The sequence below is a fragment of the Harmonia axyridis genome, chromosome 5 (assembly GCF_914767665.1).
Source record: "Harmonia axyridis chromosome 5, icHarAxyr1.1, whole genome shotgun sequence".
NCBI lineage: Eukaryota > Metazoa > Arthropoda > Insecta > Coleoptera > Coccinellidae > Harmonia > Harmonia axyridis.
This window is the reverse complement of record NC_059505.1, coordinates 23229010-23256195: the sequence shown is the minus strand read 5'-3', so window position 1 is coordinate 23256195 and position 27186 is coordinate 23229010. Positions and strand designations below refer to the sequence as shown.

The window sequence follows — 27186 nt, the reverse complement described above, 5'->3', positions numbered from 1 at the left end:
GAAGCCCCAATTTTCTTAATACTCGGTAGTTATTTGGTAGTATTGGTAGTAATTATTCATCATCGGGCATCTGGAAAGTTTAATAGCACCGAAAAACTATTATTTCTTCCTGAATGATGATGGACCCGAAGGGATTCATCAAGCCAAGTAGTCTGATATTTTAACCAACTACTCGACTTGAACATCAAGCTCGCTCGTGAAAAATTACATCTTTGAACTTGACTTGACTTGATTTGAGGTATTTGTTTGACTTTATATTAAGCTACTTGATATTGAACTGTTTAAGCCGTTACTATTCGGTAGTTGATCATGACTGAAACAAGTTTTTATTACTAATAAGTTTTACTACCAATTAATTAGTAGTAAGAGTAAGTAGCGAGTCGCAGGTCATATATTTCTGCAAGTTTATGCGCGCTTAGACAGAATAAGGTGGCTCCCTTAGCTCCAAGATGACTGAAGCGATCGCCAGCAGGGGCGTAACTAGACTGGACTCATGGGGGCATTGACCCCACTTTGAAAAAGCAGAATCTTTAATTTTTTTATGACTTTAATTTCAAATTGTTGATCACATTTTTTGTCATTTCTTCTAATCAACCAATAACCAATAATCTTGTGATTCTTGCCTCAAACACGTTTCAAAATCAAGTCATAATTTCGACATTCTTTAGATTTGCGTGATATTCTGGTTCATTATTTCCAATACTGAACATTTAAATTCGTTCAAGGAAAAATATTCTTTCATTCCCTTTGCAATTATCATATTTCATGTAGAATTCAAAAATCAAACAAAAAAACCTTCTGTCCCCTGTCCAGAAGTTTTCATAGGAACTATTAGAGATACATATCTTCATTAGTTTCATACACAATGAATTTTGAAATGAAATTTTGGAAATTCATGTCTCCAAAGTTTTACTACACGGAATTATTTCTGCGTTTCATTGCATGCGCCAATTATAAAGTTTTGAAATAAATTTTTCTATACTTACGGTGGAAAATAAAAATGAGAAATTTTAAATGAAATTGCAAAACTGATATGAGCTTCCCATGGTACTATTTATTTCATCCATGAATACATAAATTTTCTGATTAAGGGAGATGGAGAGAAATGGTTATTATGCATCGGACAACGTTCTGAACCGATTGATAAAAAAAAAGTTCTGATTTTAAGTCAAGTTGATATAATTTAATGAATATTTACTCTTTATACCATTGAATCATCTGTGCTTTGTCCCATTACTTATTCCACGTTTAAAATTTTTGTGTTAGTTCATTGGTTCGATAAGATTTAGATAGGAACGACAAATATATTTACCTGAATCGAAACCAACAGTTGAACTAGTAAACTCTCAGATACAATAAACTCAATTCAAATCAAATAAAAATTCATTTGCGAAAATTAAAAAAAAAGCACAATAGAATGAAAAAATATTTTAACACTATAAAATTCAATCAAATAGTATATTATTCAACGAGCGGTAATGTAGGTCATAACTCACGCAGATGATGTTTGCAGCACGAGCCACAGGCGAGTGCTGTAATTCATCAAGTGAGTTATGACCATTACCGCAAGTTGAATACTATACTTTATCTACGACTATATCAATAAATACTAAGAAAAAAATACAGACTTAGAATAAAGACAGAAGGAACGGGAAATAAACATAATGTGCTCGATCCCGTACAAGAGAGATGGAAACTTAGTGCTACCAATCACAATCGAACTAGCTTCGGCTAGCTCGAATCCAGTACAGAGTACAGACATAGAAATTTATTGAAAAACCTTAATAATTGCCTATAAAAATGCATTAAAATATACCAAAAAATATTCCCTGTAAACGATTACTTTTTTTCGGGCAATTAATTCTGTATGGTAACATTAGCTGTTTGTCTTTTGGAAATGTATACCTTTATAATATTTCATCTTCACTATCTGAATTAATCGTTTTCAGCAAAACATTCACAATAATTAGATATCAACTTAATTTGAAAACGTCAAAAGTGACATTCCCTCGGACATTCCTCCCCTCAATAACAATAATGGAATGTTCCCTTTCGGCAATCGAATAGAAGCAGAGAAGTATAGAAGCACAGATCCATATTTTCCGATTCATAATAGTGAGTTATAGTAGTGAGTTATTATAAATCACGCTGTTTGTTAATATATACTATTAATTGCTCAAAAGCAGTTGAATAATGAGTTATGTTTCACCTTCTTGAGGCTAGATACGACCCGGAAGGAGTCTACATGGCCAAATGGAAGGAAATGAAGAAAAACACAGATGAAACAAAGGCTTGACGCAAATTTTAGTTTGTAAGAAAGAGAAATAGGAGTAGATAAATATGATTATTCAATATGAATATAAGGAAAATTATTAGGATCTTGAAATTATTTACAGTATTTTCGTTTGATCGTATTGCTGTCATTGCTGACATATTTTTCTTCTTCATATATTATTGACGTGTCCTACTTTGAAACAAATAGTCCAAGAAAATGGCCAATGAAATACGAATTTTGAGGTTAAAACTTGAATTTTGGATATAAGTTACTTTGAAGCATCTAAAAACGAACTGTGAAAGGTTTTTTCAAATTCACCCCCGGGAAGGGGTGAAAAAAAATTAAAAAAGGGGTTTTTTTGAAATTTTGGGGAAATGGTAAGTGTTAGAAAAAAAAGTTTCGAATAAAAGTTGTAGAGCGTAAAATTTTACATAAAAATGTTCTCACAACTTTTTTTCCTAAAATTGAAATTAACTGAGATATGGTAGCTAAAAGCTAGGGGATGATAACAGGAACTTTAAAAAATCATAAGTTGTTGAAAAATTGAAAAAACTCATAATTTTTTTTTTTAAATTACTTATATGATTATAAACTTTAATTCTAGAGAAAAATTTTTTTTTTTTAATTGTTTATAAAAAAGTTATAACAATTTAAAATTTTTATTTTCAAATTAAATCAACTTTAACTGATGAAAATATATATATATTTTTTTTAATAGATTAATATTTTAAGAAATTGACCATACGCGTTGAAATTTAATTTTTACCTGTTCTTTTCAAGCAGATATAAAATAATTTACCTGGTTAAAGATATTGTGTGGCGGCCATTTGCTTTCACTACCGACTTCGGTACCTCATGCGCATGCGTCAGTTGTTCTCAATGCGCCAGTTGTTCTCAATGCGCCAGTTGTTCTCTGTGTGTTTACAATATTCTCCATTTGTTTTGAGTGAATTGATTAGTGCTGTTAATTTGGAAAAGGTAATTATTTAAGTGATGTTCAATTTTATATTGAGAAACCGCATGGTCAAAACATAAACACATGCTTTTTATTTACTTTGTTATAAAAATCACCATCAATCATTTTATATTATTTAATTTTGTAAATACTATTGTTGAAGTATCTACCTAGATTAGTTGATAATGAATTAATTTTGTACTTTTCTTGTTTATATAGGTTGAAATTTCAACATGGATCAACAAGCATTATGCAGTATTTGTGACACAGTTTTGATCAATGACACCGACACTGTTGTTTCAGTGAAAGAGAGAGGATTAAAAAAGTTGATTGAGAAAAGCATTGAGAAGGAAGACAGAAAAAGAAGACAGAAAAAAAATTACTTATATGATTATAAACTTTAATTCTAGAGAAAAATTTTTTTTTTTTTAATAGATTACAAAATTGTATTACAATTAAAAAAATTTGAAGAAACTTCCTAAGAGTAATTGATTCTCTAATTATATAATAAATAAAAAAATATAGATTTTGCAATTCCAAAAATTATATTAAAATTTTTCAAAGTTAATATAAATTTCATCAAGTGGACTGCTGTCTCTAACAGTTGAGCTTCCTTCGTTTTCTTCTTCAGTAGGTGTTTCTTCGTCTTTATCGTTAGCTTTTGTATGTGTCTCATATTCACTATCTTCATTGGTATCAACGCCTGCATTTATACTGTTATTGCATGTATCACCATGACAAAACTTGCATAATTCATTACATTTGAGAGAACTTTTTCTACAACTACATCTTGCTGATGCACAATTGGTTCTACAACCACAAAAAATCTGTGAAGAATACAAGAAAAAAATTATCGTCCATAGCGTAAAAATTAACTAAAGAAGAATTTTATTTGATTGATATTATACCTTTTGTGTGGATACTTTTGAACGAGTGTTTTTAACAGTTTTACGTCCTGTACATATAGCTTCATTTTCTTGTTCTCCGTCTTCGACAGTAGTTTCTTCTTCACCATCATTTTCATCCTCATAAACATTTCCATCATCATCATTTTCATCATCACTATCATCTCTTTCTTCATCTTCTTTATCTTCATTTTCATCATCCTCAAGATTAAACGATCTTGCAGAAGCGTTATCACAGCTTTGGCCTTGGCAACTTTTACAAAATTTATTGCATTTTAAACCACTTTTTTTGCAACCACATCGAGCTGATAAACAATTCGTTTTACAGCTACAAGAAACCTGTTAAAATAAAATGCAAAATGAATAATTTATTATTACTATTGGATAACACTAAAATAAGATAAGTTGGTGTGAATTGTAACTTACTTTATCTATTAACTCCTTTGGTGCTGGTTCCGCGTTTGACATGATAGGTATCATCATAAATAAGGTTCTTCTCCAACCCCAATCGTCCGGATTTAGATTGTTGCCTAACCACTGTTGAATTTGATAATACACTCGTTTTGTATGTTCTCGTAGGGCTGATTCAGTCGGTGGTAAAGAAGCTAAGATAACTTCTTTTTTAAAAGCAGCAGCCGATAATGAAAATATCCTATATCTTAATTCACCAAGTGTCAGTTCATCTGTAATACTTTGACCATAGAGATGGAATATAATTTTTTCAGATACTGCGTATAATTCCTCAATTGAACGATTAGACTCATAGAAAACAGAAATTAGAGCTTGCAAATCAGGTTTTTTTTTCAATAAAGATATTATACTTTTTTTTCCTTTTTTAAAAATTGCACTTGTAGTGTCGCAACCTGCAAATGCATGCGCAAAAAGCAAAAAAGGCTTCAAATTTTTATCGTATTCCGTAGAATAAATAACATTAGCTTGTTTTCCTGGTGTCATTTTATAAAAGTATATTACCTCTTCGTCAGAGACAAGTGAAATCAAAATGATAAGTAAGTCAATATCATTACCAACTATCGTCACGGATTGATTTCTTCTTCTTTTTAAATCGATTGCAGTTTTGACAATTAAAAGATCCGCGTCTTCTGAAGCTATATTCGTGCTAATACCACGGTTTTGAAGATTATTACTCAGTAAGTTTACAAATTGTTTCTTATTTGCAATATTGGACAGGAACTTCTTTTGGGTCAAGGTCACGAGATTATCTTCAGAAATCTCAACATCTGCAGCAACACATTTTTCTTTTCTGCGATATCTTTCGTAGGACTTAATTCCTATTGTTTCCTTCGAGTAGCCATCGAATATGACTGTCACGTTAGATCCAAAATGTTTAATAAGATAAGAGTAGTAAAGGTTACAAATGTCTGAGTATTTCTTTCCATGCGGCCAAACATAGCTATGCAGAAGCCAGCCACCATCAATTACAAAAATTGATCCAGATCCAGATATTAAGGCAGGCGATTGAATGTATGGCTGGAAAACGTTATACAATTCTGATTTTGGTGTTTTTCTCATTAATCCATGTTCGTCGAATAAGCTCAGAGGAAACGGTGACAACTCGTACTTCAATGCATTGCGTGTTTCTTCAACATTGCCATGAAAAAATACTGATATTCTCTGAATTAACAAGAATGAGTCGACAGCAACAAAATCATCGCCAATATGCATACCACTTTTCGCATTTGCAAGTGTTTTCACTTTGAACGCGTTAGACAAAGAAACGTTATCAATATTTTTACCAACCATGGTAGCTATACCTTGCAATCCAACTTCTACTGCATTATGACAATTAATTGTTGGTCCACCTATGATTCCAGTAGAGAGTGATACTAATGAAGTTCTAACCTCAAATGGATTTCTTTCATCAAGCCAAAACAAAAATTTTTTAATTCCTACTTCATCTTTTGTGATTCTACTTCTTGAAATATCAACATGTTGTTCACTGTTGCTTGATTCAATCTTGCAATATGTCTCTAAACATTCCATGATATTGAATGCTGATGGCATTGCTACTAAATATCTTGTTACAACACTGGAAGTAACACCTCTTCCATGCTTCAAGTCAGTACCGAAGAAACGATTGAGGGTCTGTTCAATAACCATGTCTGACCAAATTCCAGCCCATGCTTTTTCGGATCTACGAATTGTAAAAAAACCTTCCTTCGTGAATTCGTCATATTCTCCTGGATCCATAATTAACTCGAGGTCAGCCATTTGTTGCAAATAAATTTGAGCGTATTTCGCATATGGATAATGTCCACTTGCATGGAAGAATGGTAACATCTCTTTGACGCTTTGTAAGTGTAGTTCCCAATTGCCTAATCGTTCCGCTTCTAAAAATTGCAATGCAATAATAATGCTTTTGAAATACTGGATCCATAATTTAGATGTTGGACCATTTTTTTCCATCACTGCCAGTTGCTGTACAAATCTTTCGCACATATCAGTTATTACTGGTTCGTCATCACAATCTGTTAGAAGTGGAGGTTCTGAATCCCACGTACCGAAAAACTTTTTAATAGAATCTTGGAATTCATCCGAAGGTTTCAAGCTTCTACAAATTATAATACCAAGTGCGGTGAACGACATGATATGAGCTCGCAACGCTCTAGCATAAGCATGACCAGTTAACATTTTCTTTACAGAATCACCTGCATAGACTGTTGTCCATAAATCTTCAATTCCACTCTCAGACATAATGTAACCGATTGCTCCCAGGTATGACATTAACAGGTGGAAGCCACCAAGACGAACGACAACATTTTTTAATTCTTCACTATTCGATTCTTGTACTATCGAAAGAGCTTTAGCATATAATGGCTGGTCATATGTGACAAAACATGTCTGTCTATTTAATTTACGAGTTTCAGCTGCTGCATAGTGTAAAGAACTATTTAATGTCGTCAAATTTGACGGTGGTCCATTTATAAATGGTAAGCAAACAATTTGCGACATTGTATAAGGAATCCCGGAAGACAAAACTTCCATATATCCTTTCCAAGATGGTACGTTTTTAACCTCGAAGAACTTGGCCCAAAGATACGCAGAATAATAAGTTGATATCACAGGTGATTTTCTCACTGGAATGTTTTTTATCGCAATGAATTCTAGTGATTGTAGAGCCTTAGTGTTAAAAGACCCGTAAGGTAATTGGGGAATAACGTGTTTTGATACTAATTCCTGAGGTTTTGGCATTTTCTTAAATTTAACAATATTTTCTTCGAAGCTTATAGACGATTCAGGCGTATACGCTACTATTCCACCAAGGCAATGAAAAGTCTCTTTACCATCTAATGTTTTAGCATTGTGATCAGTATTATCAAACACAAATTGTGCAAATGGCTTATCACTATTAATTTTAAGAGCTGGAGGATTAATAACTGTACAAGCTTCATGCAACTGAATGTGATAATATGAGGCACAAACACCTAATTTGCTCAACAGATCAACAATTAGTCTGGAACCAGTTTTTCTGTGGACATATGAACCAACTGCCAATTGGAGAGATGATATAAATTGTTTGGGACGTAAATAACTGACGATGGAATGTGCTATTGAATCTCTAACAATAAAATTATCACTGTATTGGTCACTGTTATCCTTGCATAGTAAATTTCCAAGGAACGAAGTTAATAATGGCGGAATTGATGACACAACATCGTCAAGAAAACTGGACGCAGGAGGGTACGATGTATTACGATAATCGTGTTTAATAATTTCATTACGGAGTATTTTGACAGCGACATTCAAAATTGTTTGCTTTTGTAAATCATCCATTTCATCGCCATCACCAGTGAACCAATCGCTACAAATTTTAGAAATATCGAATGTTTTATAATAGATCATTGGTTCCTTACCTCGATGATGAGATATGAAGATATCATCTTTATATTTTTCTTTCAACATTCGAAATAAAACAAAGTGACTCAAGGGATCATCTCCCATGATATCTTTTAGTTCCCGCAAACTAAATGTATACTGACAGCTTTCTTCAATGTGTTTGCAAATTTGATTAAAAATCCTAGCTGTTTGTTCTTTAAGGGTAGAGATTTTTGGTTCCTTCACGAGCTTATTAAAATTCACGTAGCATTTATGATGATAACTAGCTTTACAGTCAACTAGGTTGATGTCTTTAATGCGTTTAATCAATTCAGTACTAAACTCATCATTTTGCCTCCTGGCAATATCCAGTATCTGGTCTTGTGTGTACTTATTAGCTATCAAATGGACCCGTTTATGTTTGCGATCCAATGACATTTTACAAAAAAAACATAGATTTACAAAATCAAAATTCAAATTTGTTGAAGTTGACGCTGGTAGTATACTTGGTCCAACTACAGATGATGTAAAATGTGATGAAGATGGATCAGTAGATAATTTTGATTTTCTCTTAATTGAAGAGGTAGACATAGGATACGACTTCCTACATTTTTCATGAAAACTTACTTCAATCTTTCCGAGCCATAACTCGCTTTTTCTGTCTTCCTTCTCAATGCTTTTCTCAATCAACTTTTTTAATCCTCTCTCTTTCACTGAAACAACAGTGTCGGTGTCATTGATCAAAACTGTGTCACAAATACTGCATAATGCTTGTTGATCCATGTTGAAATTTCAACCTATATAAACAAGAAAAGTACAAAATTAATTCATTATCAACTAATCTAGGTAGATACTTCAACAATAGTATTTAAAAAATTAAATAATATAAAATGATTGATGGTGATTTTTATAACAAAGTAAATAAAAAGCATGTGTTTATGTTTTGACCATGCGGTTTCTCAATATAAAATTGAACATCACTTAAATAATTACCTTTTTCAAATTAACAGCACTAATCAATTCACTCAAAACAAATGGAGAATATTGTAAACACACAGAGATCAATTCACTCAAAACAAATGGAGAATATTGTAAACACACAGAGATCAATTCACTCAAAACAAATGGAGAATATTGTAAACACACAGAGAACAACTGGCGCATTGAGAACAACTGACGCATGCGCATGAGGTACCGAAGTCGGTAGTGAAAGCAAATGGCCGCCACACAATATCTTTAACCAGGTAAATTATTTTATATCTGCTTGAAAAGAACAGGTAAAAATTAAATTTCAACGCGTATGGTCAATTTCTTAAAATATTAATCTATTAAAAAAAATATATATATATTTTCATCAGTTAAAGTTGATTTAATTTGAAAATAAAAATTTTAAATTGTTATAACTTTTTTATAAACAATTAAAAAAAAAAATTTTTTCTCTAGAATTAAAGTTTATAATCATATAAGTAATTTAAAAAAAAAAATTATGAGTTTTTTCAATTTTTCAACAACTTATGATTTTTTAAAGTTCCTGTTATCATCCCCTAGCTTTTAGCTACCATATCTCAGTTAATTTCAATTTTAGGAAAAAAAGTTGTGAGAACATTTTTATGTAAAATTTTACGCTCTACAACTTTTATTCGAAACTTTTTTTTCTAACACTTACCATTTCCCCAAAATTTCAAAAAAACCCCTTTTTTAATTTTTTTTCACCCCTTCCCGGGGGTGAATTTGAAAAAACCTTTCACAGTTCGTTTTTAGATGCTTCAAAGTAACTTATATCCAAAATTCAAGTTTTAACCTCAAAATTCGTATTTCATTGGCCATTTTCTTGGACTAAAACAAAAAGTTCCTCACTTAGAGCGTTCGCAAACTCGGATCATTTTTACGTTCTTCCTTCTTCAACTTCGTGGATTTTATAGTACCTACCGTAAGAAACTTTTAAATATATAATATGAATAAGTGAAGTTAAAAAATAAAATAAATTGACTATTTGATATTTTTTTCGTTTTCTTCCATGTCGTTTCTCATTTGGTATAAACATTCTAAACTGAAGTTCAAACAGTTCAAGAAACGTTTCTGTTCCAATGCCGCTTTAAATATAGGGTGATGATTCAAAAGACCATTGGTTAGATTATTTCAAGGAAAGACTCGAGATGAACAAGTGAAAATCGTTATTAAGCTTTCTTGGGAGGAATTTATTTTTGGAAAAACTTGAAATTATGATCAGGAATGAAAAAATTGAGTGTTACGAAAGTTGGTATAATTTCCGGTGAAACTGAAAGTCGAACTAATCCGATGTTTCTTCCAAGAAAAAAGCTTAACTATAAAATTTCAGTGTTTACCTCGAATCTTTCTCTGAAATATTCTAACCATCGGGCTTCGCGAATCACCCTGTATATCTTGACTGAATCTATTAGTCAATGACATGAGAACTATATAACTTAAATTTGAAAAGTGACCATTCCTGTGAAATTTATGGACCGTCTCTATGAATTGTTTTTTAGGCATGTTGATTTTTTTTTGTTAGAGCAGAAAGACGGTTTTCAAAATGACATTGATAAGCCTTCCATTCTTGATCGATTGGCTTCTTCAGCTGGACAAGTCTCTTAACTTATTGAATTAACACGTTCATGATAAAAATGATTTCCTCTTCTGCTCTGATAACAATTTATTGGAGTATATTAGAAAAGATGGTGTTTGTAAGGGATGCAATGAATAATATTCCGTTGTGTTCGTCTCTAAAGAGAGATGGTGCTTGTTTGATTTTGTAATCATCGTTCTCACATTGCGTTGAAAGTTTTAGATGTAGAATAGAATTGATAGCTCTCGTCATGTTCTTGCTGTTGAGGTTTTTTTTATTGTTTCATTTCTCCTAATGAACTCAGTCGTAAAGCCTCGTTTCATTATTTGATGATTGATTCGGTTCTTTTTCATTCCAAGGTATTTGTGAAGGTCGTCCGATGTTGCGTATGATATTTTCATTTATAGATGTATCAAACTCGACCATTTCATGTCTTCTTGGTAGACCTGCTTGAGTGGGTGCTGGTTGAGCAGCACCTTCAGCAGTTGGAAAAACTCGTGTTATTCTTCTCCTAGAATTTTGAAATTGTGGAAGCGTAGCATTTTGTCCAACAGACGCCCGTCTTCTTAGCACTCTGCTACCGACGTTCCGCATAAGGCACCGGCTCCAGGTAGCGCCTCTATATTTCTACTTCTCGAATTCACCATTGATGGTAATATATATAGCTGATTCTTGATATGATAATGGACTGTATAAAATTAGAACCGTTAATGTTAAAATCTGACAAAAACTTTTTTTTTATTGAACCAAAAGAAAGTAATGGAATGGAATAAAATCCGGTTGATCTGAGGAATCCAATATTATTTTTTTTCCAACTACTTCCCCCCCGGCTTGATGTATTACATCAGAGCAAAATGGAAGTGGACATAGTTTTGTTATAGATTCAGTTAAGCTTCCGTTCATTGTCCTAATTTTTACTACTCGAACCCTTTTATCGGGCCCAGGAATAACTTCTACAATGCGAGCTAGTCAACCCTTAAGTTGTCATATTCCATTTCGGTTTATGTTGAAGTCTTGTATGGACCATCGGTTCCAAAATGAATGTCTCTTTTTTGACAACAACCATCAATCATGGGTTTCACATGTTTTGGGGTAGCCTTTTATAGCTTTCCACAAACGCAAAAATACCGTGGAAAAATTCTTGAGATGATTTCCTCACGGCTTCGTTCGTTACTCTGGACAGAGATCTTTCAATATATTTCAGCTTCCTGGACGCATTTTTCCGTTTCCTGTAGGGCTAACGTAACCAAATGCACTTATCCATTAGGAAACGGATTTCTGATTTCGTTTCAAGGTGACAAATAAATATACATTCAATGGACATAAATGTTCAAAAAAAGGAATAAATATGGATAAATGGAAGGTCAGCTTAGCGGAAAATGAAGAACATTGAAACGATGTTTCGAGATTTTTCACCTTGTGTATCGATCTACATATTATGTCCATAATTATGCATTATCCATCGAGCATGTACGGGTATAGTCAATATAATCAAGCTGTAATAACCAATTATTTTACATGTTCAGTACGGATTTCGTATGTGGGACTGTATATGCGAATAATATATTCAGTATGAAATTGCTTTCCGGGTCTCATTGGATTACAATGTAATCAGTGTAAATTCCTATAATACACCTCTGACAAATATTCGAAAGTTGACCAATATGGAAATCCAAAACGGGGAGATGCACTTTCTACTCAAAGTTCGACCGCTTTTTCTACAGTTCCATTAAAATTGGAAAATTTTTGAATCTATGAAGATTCAGATAAAGTGATGTTTGGTTGGTGTGAAGTTAAACAATAATCATTACACTTCACAATTATCAATATCAAAGAAAGTTTGAAGGAGCCCATCGGTTATTTATAATTGATTATATTAGTTTGAATATTTAACAGGGTCTTCACAGATGTTCGTATTTGAAAGCCACCTATTTCACACTGAAAATTCAGGATAATTATTATTTCTTAAGAATATAAAGAAAGTCATTATGCTTGTCATAGTCGGAGGAAATAAAATCTGTGTCTGAGAGAGCAATTATAAACAGTATGTATGTGAAGCGGGAAAAAGGAGATAAGATAATTATCAGAAAAACAAAATTTAAAATTGCTATATTTACGAAACTCTTAATCGGATTTTGTCCCCTCACGAACTATTCTTCTGGTTTTTGTGTAATAATTGTATTTTCATTTAGTCGCAATTTCTACACATGTAGGTTCAGTTGGTTACTTATGAGTAAACACTGTGTTCGTTGAATCAATATCGACTCTATGTAAAAAAAAAATTAGTAAAGCACCGAAGTGATCTCATAAGCCCTTGAGCGCTCGTCATTCATACACCAATTGCGCCCTTAGAGATCGCACATATCTAAACGGTGTGACTGATTTCAGATTTTTCTGAACTTAAATTGAAAAAATGAGGACTGCAGTAGGAAAATTTTCGACCTTTTCTATTCACGTTAATATCAAATCACCCTGTAGAGGAATACTATTCAATTTCTTCATTTTATTATTTCAGAAAAGCAAATCGATAAGGAAAAGTGAAAAACTTTGCTTGGCCATACAAATCTGACATTCCTTATAGAACAAAATCGTGCAAGAATATCTCAGATTCACACAGGTTTCATGGTCATATTTCTTTATTATATATTATTATATATATTGGTACTATTATATATTTATTATATATATTGGTACTCAGAACTCTTCTGTCACGAATTTATCCATTATCTGTCAGATTCGTGATAAGGAAAACAGTTCTGCCAACCAACATTTGTCAATGCAAAAATCACTAAATGATATTTATGGAAATATTTCATTAATATCGATGAAAAATCAGCGAATTAGAGAAAATAATGTATTATACTTGTATTGAAGGCTCATTGTAACATTCGTTCATTCAAAAACGGACCGAACCGAATCTGAGGACGGATTCGTAATCACTGGGTGGAACCTTATCGAGACTATGTATTTCCAACTCGTAATTCGAAAAATAAAGATTTGTGTTGAAATGATAGAGCGACCTGATATGTGAACTGCCGCTTAAATATATGGGACTATCAGAAAGTATTCATTATGGCTGAAATTTTTGTAGGCATATAAGCAAAATAGATAAAATGAAATAGACAAGTTTAAATATTAAATTTTTGTTTCTCGACTTCGAACCGAAAATAATGGCTTAGGTATATCGAAAAAAAAAAAACTTTTTACCATGCATGTTCTTATTCTTATTTTCTTTCTCGTTTCCTTGAAAAAATTGTTCCGAATAGTAATGAATAACAGCTGAGAGTATCATTCTGCAGGGTCTTTCATTGGTAAGAGTACATACGGTAACCTGAAATGAAGCTACCCTAGACGAGTCCAAAGAACTTATATATATATATAGAATATTGGAATTTGGTTGAAATCTTCGGGAGGAGCAGAAAATTTTCAATAGGGATCAATAAATTTTAGTGTCCCGCATGTCACGAAAATTTTGGCGAAAAATTCAGTTCAATATAGTAAAAATTCTCAGCAAAATCTTACATTAAGAGGGAATGCTACCATTTGACTGCCCAGTTCAAAACTTAAAGGAGAATAACTATTCTTGCAGATCACCGATTTGTATGGGGTTTTCTGATAATTTCTTCAAACAATGATCTGAAAGGCAGGGACGGGCTATTTTTAATTTGCGAATGAAAAAACAAAAAAAAAAGTTGGTAACTTTTCGTTTTCCGCAAAGGAATTGATGATATGTATGAAAGGGCTTATCACTGATTTATTTTAAAATTATTCGTAAAAAAAAAACTACAGAAAAACATTTCAAAAGAGCTGAAATCACTTCGTAATAAAAAAGAATAATCGACCGTCGTATAGTGCTGCCCCTACTGTATAAATTCGCAACGAATCACCAGATTCTTCAATACTACCTACAATTTGATAATTCCGGCAACGTTGCTGCGTTATGAATCAGTTCTCAGTTAGAGTCGTAAACAGTATTAGGTGAATAGAAAGATTTCCAGCTTGTTCGTTTCTTTTCGAACGGTTGAAGGTATGAACAGATCGACGCGGGACTTCGGGAACGGGAGCGATGCGTTCAGCGGGCAGATTGCATAGCATGCACACCTACGCGAAAATAATGAGACACGATTATTAGTATGAATCTAAAATTATCTATGAAAATGACAGTTTTTCGGAGGAAGAAGTTTTACTGCTCAAAGCCGTTGATTTCCATCCCACAAAAGTTTTTTTCCCGCTCCCGCAGTCACGCGTCGGTCTGTTCATACCTTTATTCAGTTTAGTTAGCTGTCAATTCTTTTCGATATGGGTAACAAGAGATTCAAGGATTTATTTATTCTGATCCTATTACTTGCTTTTTGGGAGTATCATGTAAAAATATCAAATTTGATTTCTACAGGAAAACAAGAAAAATCTTATTAGTTCATGGTCATTCTTATGATGATACTATTAGTTTTTTAATCATGCATAATCTGTGTCATCTTTCAGTGTATGGGAAAGAGATTATATGTTCATGCACAACATGATATAACATTTCAGTTGAAATGGTAGATAATTATATGGTAATATTGAAGTTCAGTACTACGATGTTACGATGTGAGTCAATTTCTGAACATGAGAATTTTTTGAAATTTGAGAACCTTTTATTGCCTTCAAAATAAATGGATCGCAATTCTGAGCAAGGAGAATCAATGCGATATTGCGATATAACAACTGATTTTTGTACGAAGTCAATTTCTGAAAATGAGAATTTTCAAAAAAGATTTTAGTCCTTTTTTTGCCTTCCAAATTAATGGATCGTGATCCTGAGTATGAAAGATCAATAAGTGATATAAGAACTGATTTTTTACCAAATTTCATGTTTATAGTTTTCACATTTTCCGAGAATAATCTCATTAGTACGTGGTCATTCAATAATTATGACAACTATTAGTTTTTTTAATCATGTAAATTTGTTCCGTAGATATTCAGTCAATCCCAATTTATCTTTCAGTGTATGGAAATGTGATTATTTTTATGCACAACAAGAATTAATATTTCAGTTGAACTCGTTGGTAATTATAAGGGAATATTGAAGGTCAGTACTAAGATGTTATTATTGTTTAGAAATTTCTTGATTCTGCATAGTCAATTTCTGAAAATGAGATTAGAGTCCTTTTTTTCTCTTCAAAATTGTTGGATCGTAATCCTGACCATTGAGAATTAATGCGATATTTTGATATAACAACTGATTTTTGTATGTAGTCAATTTCTGAGAATGAGAATTTTTTATAATTCCATTCTTTTTTTTGCCTTCAAAAAATGAATCGTAATCCTGAGCGTCCTGAATATTAGAATCAATGCGATATTGCTATATAACAACTGATTTTTGTACGTGGTCAATTTTTGAAAATAGGCTTTTTTTTCAAATTCCAGTACTTTTTATGCCTTCAAAATTCATGGATCGTAATCCTGAACATGGAGAATCAATGCGATATAACAACTGTTTTTTGTACGAAGGCAGTTTGTGAAAATAAGAATTTTTGAAAATTTTAGTACTTTTTTTTTGCCTTCAATATAAATGAATCGTAATATTCAGCATGTTGATCAATACGATATAACAACTGACTTGAAATGAATATTGGTCATAAATGACCATGTTCCATCATTCATCCGATATCATATTTGGATGACCATCATATTGATGGTTCATTTTGATTTGGCTAACCATATGTGATCCGCTTATGTGAAAAGTTTCGGTGCATTTGTTTTGATTTTTTTTATTATTCCACTAAATACGTTTTTGAATCAAATTAATTTTCGTAAGAATGAAGGAATCTGAACAAATTTAGCATATACATTTTTTCTCGAACCCATCTGATAATAGTCGATCCTAACTGATATTTCTCACAACCCTCTCTAAAATCGGTTTTATTGCCCATCATAAAAAGCGAGTTATTCCTTTCAAAACATCTGGTCAATCCGTCCTAGAAGATACCTAATACCATCTCTGTACCTGTCTTTCGAGCTCGAAGTTGCTGCATTGCCAAATGTTCGAACAACCGTTCGTACAGTTCACTGCGATTTCATTGGCTGGCGTGTAAGAATTGAATGCCGTCAAACGTATCTGAATTCTTAGATGTGGTAGAAAAGGATGGAAAATCATAAGAACGTTTGAGATTGCTCCACTCATCCTTAAAAGTGATGGCTTCTCAGAGGGGCTGGAGGGAGCTGAATAGGTAAACTTTGACAGATGCGCTCAAACGCACGTGGTACCATTCCGTCTTAAGATTAAATTGGAAAAATTTCTTGTTCTGCTGAATGCATATTTTTTTTATATTCTGATATTTTGACAATTTTTTTCTGGAAAATATTTTCCATCAAAATAGAATTTCGAAAAATTTATTTGTGTTGAATCCCACAAGAATGTTGAATGCTGAATCCCCCGCTATACAGATGTTTCATAACTTCTCGAATTAAGAATATTCTGATTTCCTAGTCCTGTTTGGTTTTTGTGGCGGTTACGGTAGAGCGGGTTATCAATCAAGATTCCCCAAATTCCCTAATAAAAGATTACCACATCAAGAAACTTTCCGTCCACTTTTCAATTATATTATTGATTTTATTTATTGGTTGTATTCCATATTGTTATGAAATTTGGAATTATCAAATTGATCAATTTGGCAAATAGAGAATATACCGATATTATGGTCGTTTATTTTTTATGCGTAAGGGAAACAGATGAGGCTCAGTATAGCTGGTGTGTTTAATACATCTGATGACGGTCGCTTGGTAAGATTCCCAAGACTAATTGTTCTCAATTCGCCGATTGGCGATTACACCAAATGGTTTGGATGACCTATCAGCACCGCGGGAGAAATTCACGAGGACCTAGAGACGTTGAGCCATTGGTGCTGAGAGTGTCAGTTCCCCCTCAACCGGGAAAATGTGGTGTTTTACAACTAGGTTTCCTCAATCCTCGTCATGAGTACTATCTGGTCGTTGCCTTGGCAACGACGGTCCATACTTCTTGAATTTTTTCGTGACAGAAATGGAAATAATCGCTACTGACACTTTTGTTTAACTTGTTTCTTTTTATTGTGTTTCGTTTATTCGTTGGTTAATTTGGATCTTCATTTTCCATAAAATCATGCGATCCTACTTCCGTACTAAGAAAATAATGAAGTGAATCAAAAATAAAATTGACGAAAAAGATAAGGCTGAAGTGTAAGTTTAATTCCAACTTGATAATATAAGTGTTACACTCTACATAGTGTTAGAAATGTTATGAAAAAATCAGGCTATAATCGCGACACCCGGTATTTTTAAAATAAACGTTCAGGATAATGAATATCATGTTAACTTCAATTTAGGATTTTTAATATATGAAATTAATACTACAATTTTATTGAGTTCATATTTTAAGAATGATACATTATTAAAAAAATTACATAAATTAAAGAAGTTCCAAGCCAAAGCCTTGATGTGGAGCTTTTTTCGGATGCCATATAAAAGCTATTGGTGGGAGAACTTTGTTATTCAGCATTGGTTCTCCTAGCTCGAAAATAGGATTCAAAAATTTGGAGATCGATAATTGAAGCTTCAAATTTAAAAAATTAGATCTCAAACTACTCAGAATCATGAAATTCAAAAGTTATGTTCCATCCAAAATTCTAACCCAACATGTTCATGGTTGAGAATTTTCGAATCAACTCTATATCTAGCGGACCTGGCAGACGTTGTCTAATCTATGATTATATGAGAATAGTTTCAATAATTTGAAGTAAAATGGAGAATACTTCGCTATATTTCCTTTATCGAGAAATTTCCAAAAGTGTCTTCCATAATTTGATGAGTGATTAGCTGACTATTTTAGTTTTACCAAGAACTGAACAATTGGTACTGAGTAGGCTTTTTGTAATAGCTACATAATAATCGAAGGCAGTTTGATATTTCTATCTGCATTTTCAGTAATTACAATTCCAATTATCGAAATTCAATCAGAAGACCAATTCAATTCATTGTTTTGAATATATACATCATTCCCTGAAATTATTACATTTAACGACGATCATCATCATCAAAATAGAATAACTAAAATAAATAGTTTTTATTGATGAAATAATGAGAGTATGCAATGTGCATATCATCAAAATCAACAAATAATTAATAACGAGAAATGATCGTACGGATTGTTATTTCTAGAGAGTTTTTATTATTTACATTCATTGAATTAATTTGTTATTTTCATCGAAAACCACTGTTATTGCAGTGAGAATAGAATTCAGCAGAATGAAGTTAATATTCTCACATTGGAATTGCCTTCTGCAACGAGTATTGGACGATATTTTCTCTATTTCAGTCCAGTTTTGTGAAATATTGTGCAATTCATCCTGGTGACTTTTGTATTGTATCGTGGCAGTTTGTGTGACTGTTACGAAAATTCCAATCATTACGGAATTTGAATTTGAATCGTAACTACGTTTCGAATTTTGAAATAATTTACAATTACGCATTAAATTCGTGAATTATGTCTGACAAAATCTATTCAACACCACCAGAATTGAGAGAAATTGCGAATAATATTGCAAATCATTTCACTATATCTAATTTATTAAGGGTGTTTTTTTAGAGCTATAGAACTTCAAATTGCAATAAAACAACAATGGATTATTCGATTGACATGAATTTTATTAATCCGCAAGATAATCTTATGGCATTACATTTTAAATATGATTTCTGGCATATAACCGCCACGGCTGGCTCGGATGTAGTCCAATCTGGACGTCCAATTTTCGATGACTTTTTCCAACATTTGTGGCCGTATATCGGCAATAACACGGCGAATGTTGTCTTCCAAATGGTCAAGGGTTTGTGGCTTATCCGCATAGACCAATGACTTTACATAGCCCCAAAGAAATTAGTCAAGCGGTGTTAAATCACAAGATCTTGGAGGCCAATTCACAGGTCCAAAACGTGAAATTAGGCGGTCACCAAACGTGTCTTTCAATAAATCGATTGTAGCATAAGCTGTGTGACATGTTGCGCCGTCTTGTTGGAACCACAGCTCCTGGACATCATGGTTGTTCAATTCAGGAATGAAAAAGTTAGCAATCATGGCTCTATACCAATCACCATTGACTGTAACGTTCTGGCCATCATCGTTTTTGAAGAAGTACGGACCAATGATTCCACCAGCCCATAAAGCGCACCAAACAGTCAGTTTTTCTGGATGAAACGGTGTTTCGACATACACTTGAGGATTAGCTTCACTCCAAATGCGGCAGTTTTGTTTGTTGACGTAGCTATTCAACAAAAAGTGCGCTTCATCGCTAAACAAAATAAAATGGACGTAGTGCGCGATACGTATTCCGCACAGAACCATTATTTTCGAAATAAAATTGCACTATTTGCAAGCGTTATTCAGGCGTGAGTCTATTCATGATGAATTGCCAAACCAAACTGAGAATGAATCACTTGACAGCTGTTAAATCGGTTGTCATCTTGAACAGTAATGCCAACTTAAAGTTATATACCTCAAAAAAAAAAAACACCCCTTACTATATTGACAATTATTGTTGTTTGTTGAAATTTGATAGGATTGGAAGTTAGTATAGACAACTACAAAACGAAAAATATTATTATTATATTAATCATTATAAGTTCAAGTTTGAAAATTAACAGAAAAATCAAAATTCGAAGATCCATGTATATGGAACCACTAGTCGGCTTTTACCAATAAGAGAGGTTAACCCCTGCTTTTGAGATCCGAACCTGTCCTGAAAATCTCAAGTATCTGAGACCTTCCTCCTGAAAGCTATTTTTTATATAGACGGATGAACAAAATGGAATTCGAAAACGGATTTATTATTCCATTCAAAATCCGAACCTCTTTTGAAATTTTGAAGTTTCTAGGTCTTCCGTTTAAGAGTATTGACGGATTCTTCATCATTAAGTGGAATCCTAATGTGTGAGACCAACTGCTCAACTGTCTCAAAGGCAATTCGTTGTTGTTTTTTGTCGAAGGATCACTTCATTGACTATATTGCATTCATTTGGAAATATTCTACAGAAATTAATTATTCATTTAACTCACAAATATTTCAATAATAACACTGAAAAATTATCTGAAGAAAGAAAATTACTGACAAACATTTCGATGAGTTACTTTAGAATATTGAAATTGATTCTGAAATAATTTTTCTCTATTTCAGTTTAGTAATGAGTTCATTACAGTTCTAAAAACAGTACTGTAATGAACTCATTACAGCAATGTTTTCAGTTGAGTTTTTCGTTTTGTGGTTGTCAACGCAGACTATCTCATTAAATTTCAAGACAAGTCAATTGTCAATATGATATGATTAGGATATAGTGAAATGATATGCAACATTATTCGCAATTTCTCTTAATTCTGGTGGTGTTGAATCAATTTCTTCAGACAATATTCACGAATTTAATGCATAATTATAAATTATTTCAAAATTCGAAACGTACGAATCAAAATCAAATTTCGTAATCTGTCAATTTTTGTAACATTCACACCAACTGCCAAGATATAATACAAGAGTCACTAGGATGTTAAATCTGAATTTTTAATTGAATTTCGATAATATTTCATAAAATTCAACTGAAATAGAGAAAATATCGTCCAATACTCGTTGCAGAAGTCAATTCCAACACTCATGCGTTCGAAAACTCGCTCCTTCATCGCTCGTTTTCGAATTCCGCATTCGTGTAGGTATAGGAGTCTATTCTGCAAGTTATAATATATTATTAATGATTTGTATGCACCACAATCTTCATCTATGAAATATGATTCACACACTTACTGTTGTCATAGTAGCGTCATATCCTTCACATTCCTTCACCATTCCACTGGAAGTAGGTACTATATGGACAATCATAAATCCGTGGTAATTGGCTATGAATTCCACGGAGCCTAATTGTGATTCTATGTTCGTCTTCGACTGGCCGTTTGTGTCCTCCGCATGACCGCAACGACTGGGCTCAAATTCGATCAGCCGTTTCCTTAGTTTTCCAATAAGCACCAAACAAGTTCGTGCCTTACTTGAATCCCCTACGGGACTACAAAACTTAGATGTGTAAAACTTTCTGACATCTGACAAATGGGTCGAATTCTGACTGACCCGTTCCTTTATTTCCTAATTCGCCTAGTTACCGAGAGGATTTCCATCGTGAAAACGTTTACGAAAATAAGGGTTCTCCCGTGAAGGATGACGTGTTCAGAATTGGAACTGAACTTTAGTGTGAATGAATCTCGGTTTTTTGGGACTGAATTATTCAGGTTTGAGTCGAGATATTTTACAAATAACAGGAAATAATAAATCATTCTGAAAAACTTCCGGTGGTAAAACAATACGGACGGCATCAAATCTCGGATTCACTTGGAAAGAATTATTAATAGAAAACTGACTATCGTGTTTATAACTGAGGTTATGTTTTTTATTGCATTCACTTCATTGAGTGCATCATACTGAGATGAGAGACCGACTTAAAAAATTCAGTAGCATAATTCCACAAGTGAGTAGGCGAAATGCGGACAAAACGACATATGCGCACAAAATGAACTTTTAGATTTTTTCAAAATTGGCGCCGTATAAATCGGGGTTTTACAGTGATTCGGAACCCGCTTTTGATGATGACAATCCTGCGAAGAAAATGACATCCTACTGTCTGGTTCATTGGTGTAATAGCCAAATGTGTTTTGGTATCGGTTGAATTTTTCTTGTTCATTTAGTTTTTGAATTGCTTCTGGAGAGTGTCATGACCGTATTCGTTGTATATTGAATGTTTTCTTGTTATTACGGTTATGACGTAATAATATATATAATTTTTAAGATGAATATTGGTTTTGTTTTGAAATTGTGTTTCAATATTATAAAAAGTATGTATTGGACAAAATGACATACTATCCTGGACAAAGCTACATGTCATTTTGCCCGATACATGTGAAGAAAATATATTTTTGGAAATGATAGAATTTTATAGCCTGTGTCCGTAAAGTATGGAACAAATTCATTTTTAGCTAAACAGACCATTTTGAGAAATAATCCTGAAACACGTCGATTTTTTATTTTAATTTACCGTATTTTAAAATGATAATCTAATATACAGGGTGAATTACTTTCGAGTTATGACGTCACCGTCATTTTTTTTTATTGGAACACCCCAATTTTGTCTCAATTTTCTGATTACTCTAGCTGAGCTGATTCCAAAAATGTATCACATGTTGATTCCAATTGGTACAGGGGGTGGAAAAAAATACAATAGTTTTGTGTGTGCTCATAAAGTAACGCGTAACATTCTTTATTAGTTAAATTAACAATATTATCAAAAATACTTATTGTCTAGCGGCAATTGGTTTGAATGTAACACCCTGTAGTTTGTTACATTTTCAGATTAATAAAAATGAGCTGTTACGCGTTGCTTTATGAGCACACACAAAACTATTGTATTTTTGTCCACCCTGTACCAATTGGAATCAACATGTGATACATTTTTTGAATCAGCTCAGCTAAAGTAATTGGAAAATTGAGACACAAGGGGGTGTTCCATTTAAAAAAAAATTACGGTGACGTCATTACGCGAAAGTAATTAAGTAATACATCATTATTTTAAAATACCGTAAATTAAAATAAAAAATCGACGTGTTTCAGGATTATTTCTTAAAATGGTCTGTTTAGCTAAAAATAAATTTGTTCCATACTTTACGGATACAGTGTAGATTGATTTTCACGTGGAACTAATGAGCTCATTTTCATGTTATTTTGTACATTGTTTGCATGCACTATACGTGATAAAACGTGAAATTTCAGGTATGTATCTTGTAAAAAATAGGTAAATTACCTATTGATTCCTGATTATTAAAATAGATCAGGATCATTATCCTTTCGTAATGAAATTCTTTCACCACTCCTTCAAAATCAAGGCTAAATCTGCTGCGAACAATCCCCAAGAAAAAGAAACAAGAAGTTACTAAATATTATTCAATGTTAAAAAAACACCGGTGGTAAAGAAAGGAAGACCGTTGAAAAATAAAAAAGTCGATGACATCGAATAGTCCGACATTAAACCCTTTAAAATTGAGAAAAAAAATGAGGATGACGATGACTGACAATGCATTTTTTGCAGTGTCGTTTTTTTCGTTTCAAACCTGGTGAACAGTGGCTACGTTACATCCAGTGTTTTCACTGGCTCATACATCGTTTGCTACTGTCTCGAAAAGAACCAGAACGTTTATTTGCGGAGTTTGCATTTGAATATTATGTCTGTCATTATGTCCATTACTAGTGTAATTTTGTCCTTAGTATACGGACGAAACGGATTTTGTTAGAAGTCGGAATAATTTCTTATATCTTTCATTTTTTTAGTTTTTTCAATTTTCAGCTTATAATATAAACAATTAAGTTTAAATTAGTATTTAGTACCAAAATGGGAGTATTAATGCAATAGCTAAAAATATATTATTGTAAAACTAAACGGTATGTCATTTTTGTAATTTTTTGTCTGCATTTCCCCTATGGGTTCTTCGGAAAATGTGTGACATTAATCATTATAACACGAAACTTTCCGTTTTAGATTCATTGAACATATTTTCTGCATATAGTGACTTTATATATTCAACTTCCCCAAGTATTCCGGGGAAAATCCTGGACGGCGCAGGGTTAGTAACATTTGTTAGTAGCAATTTGACACAAACATTCTGAATTCAACTCTTCTCTTCTCGAAGAAAAAGGGCTTTTCTCGACGAAAACTTGAAAAGCTGTACTGTAACAACTGTTCACATGGGAAAAAATTATCAAGCTGAGACTTCATGACAAACTTCTAGGGTTGGTTTGTCTTATTTGGCTACGAAACTCATACTCAAGTTTTAACAAATTTAATGAAATCAAGATTTACATTAGTAGACCCTTTCACTCCATGAAAAATTAGACAAATTAACTTAAATGAATCGGGTGTCACCTCGACTCACGACGAATGAATTCAACCTTCTCCAGCAGATCATTTTCATCTTTTAACCCATTAATGCCCTGAACTATGAACTCGTTTTAAAATTATAAAGGTTACTATGTTTTGTCAGAAAATGATTGAATATGACCTATAATAATGTTGAAAACATCTTTCATTATTATTTATGATTAAAAGCAAGGGTCGTTAACTACCCCTTGGGCACTTACAGGACAAAAAAATGTTCAATATATTTTTATTCATATGATTTGAAGTGAAAATAAGAAGGAAAAATCATTCAAATTCATGTAATTCTTCAAAACAATTATCATGTAGTGGAAATTTACGACTTTCACATGCCTTAGTTGTTTTATTTTGACAAAGCGAGCATCTTGCTTGGTGGACGATTATAAAGGGTTTCATTTTATGCCTATGATAATTTTTTTCTGCATATCATGAGTTCTACTTCTGCTCTAAGCTGTCGGCAGCTCAATATAGCTAAATATGTTTCCTCCTCCTGAATCACAGTCCGTAGTTTTGTCATTATTTGCAGGGGAAGTTATATGTATATATTTCTTCAGGAGGAATTGGTGGATCATTGATATCCAAATTCTCCAATTCTTCTTGAAGTTTAGTCACTCTTCCTTGAAAGATAAAACAGAAAAATGAATAGTTCCATAGATGCCCAAAGGGTTGTTAACCATTTGGTCATCAGACCAAAATAGCTTGTCATCCTCGTATATCTAACTCAAATTAAATCGAATGAAATCATATATTTACAAGAACATCTTACAGAGATATGAATAAAAATGAAAAAAAAAATTATAAAAACATGGATGCTACTTACCAATAATAATTTGTACACCTGATCACTTTTCTCATAATCGTCGGTGTTTACAAGCACCTAGAAACACGTATATGCTTCTGTGCTTAGCGCGTAAATGTGAAAGAGATTAAGGAAGTATAATTTATTTTATATCAATGCAATGGTCGCACCATCTACCACTTGCACTGCGTGATAGAATAATTCCTAATATATGGGTCATTAACGACCTCTTGGGCATCAATAAGTTAAAATAATAATAATAAAATAAAATGCATATTATTTAAGCACGAAATCACAGTACTCCGATTCCAATTCACAGATATATTTTCAAATTCAACAGGAATGTGTTGCAGGTATAATGAGTTGGTTCGATGTATTATTCCAATCCAAATGAAGGTTCTTGTTGTTTAATATTTCAAAGAATGTTCTTTCTGGGGTGTATCAATCCCAAGGAAGGTTCTTTTTTGTGATATTTTTATCCCAAACGTGGAATAGCTTTCTACAAAATGGATGACACTAAAAAAAAAACTATGATAATAAAATTGAATAAATTTCCTGTTGAGATTTTCACTGTTTAATGCAAATTCTCGCAGATGAATCTAATTCAGCAAGTAAATGGCCGAAATCTAATATATTTTCAGTTATAGTACCTATCACGATACGATTGCGAGAGTGCTGTCATGACAGTGCCATAGTAACTATCAGGTATAGTCCGTTCAGGAATTATTGACATCCCGGGCGGCTGTGGAAAATCTAAGTTAAGTTGGTAATGACTCATTCAGGAGTATTTTAATTGAAAAATTCGGGTTGTTATCGGAAATATCATTGACAGAAGATTGATTTTACTTCAGTTTGTTTGTGTTATTGGTTTTTATCCAAGAAATTGTTGAATTAATTGTATCAATTTTGAACACACATCGATTAGGTAATTTGAGTATTTCTCCCAGTACTGTTAAAAAGTCATTACAGCCTGGATTATTAGTGGAAGAAAACCTGTGCAATACGATTCCACCTTCAAAGAATTTGATTTTTACCAAAATCAAAGGCAACGAATATATCAGTCTTGATAGCATTTGACCAAAAAGGATATGGATTTCGATAAATCAAAACAACATTACATAAAACTAAGTGGTTACAAGTTCAAAACGGTTGATCCAAGGGAAAATTCTCATTGATAAACTATTATTATTGGTAAATACAGAGAAATTTTGTAACAAAAGGTGAAATTTATTTATCTAGATGGAACTTGATAATTTGAAATGGCCTCTTCAATTTATAAAATTGTTGAAAGTAGGTATTCTCTGTATTCACTACAAAATCATACTCTATTATATTTTCCTTTTGTCAATTAGAATTCTAATTCAATCAATTTTTTTCAAATTTTAACTAATTAATTTTATGATTTCGAGTAATATTGTCTTTGATTGACTGAGATCCAGATGCTTTTTGGCCTGTTGAAAAATGCAATCCAGACTGATATATTCGTTGCTTTTGATTTTATTATCCAGGCTTTAATGACTTGCCTTCTTTTTTCTTCAAAATCCTCCTATCAATATGGGGAATAATCTGAAGTTTCAAAACACAGTCATCATGAACCTTGAATAGGTGAATCTCAGTTTACCTGAAAAACTGAGGAAACACGATTTATGCTATCTGCTGAAACTCTGAACAACTAGCCGTGACACCCTGCCTGAAGTTCTCCGGTTGATAGGCCTCATTAATTCCACCCATTTTTAATAGCTCAAGACTGAAGAAATACTCAAATTTACTAATCGATGTGTGTTCAAAATTGATGGGTGAAGTATTAACACTGCTGTGCCTTAAGTGACAAGACATATAAATAAGCTCTCACAAAACATAGCCGAT

At 32.7% G+C, this 27186-nt stretch overlaps 2 protein-coding genes across 8 annotated transcripts in view; one reads left to right on the top strand and one right to left on the bottom strand.

Annotated features, from left to right (window-relative positions):
- Nucleotides 1-27186, top strand: part of LOC123681187 (CUGBP Elav-like family member 1) — a 518049-nt gene that overhangs the window by 478395 nt on the left and 12468 nt on the right. The window lies entirely within an intron of this gene.
- On the bottom strand, nucleotides 3655-8766 carry LOC123681184. 2 transcript variants are annotated; one of them, XM_045619428.1, is made up of 3 exons: nucleotides 4562-8766; nucleotides 4139-4474; nucleotides 3655-4057 (listed from the first exon to the last, which is right to left on the bottom strand). In XM_045619428.1, exons 1-3 carry the CDS (start codon nucleotides 8750-8752, stop codon nucleotides 3779-3781), a joined length of 4806 nt encoding a protein of 1601 aa, XP_045475384.1. In that variant the 5' UTR covers nucleotides 8753-8766; the 3' UTR covers nucleotides 3655-3778. The 2 variants fall into 2 exon arrangements, with proteins under 2 accessions (XP_045475384.1, XP_045475385.1); XM_045619429.1 differs by having other exon boundaries at nucleotides 3877-4040.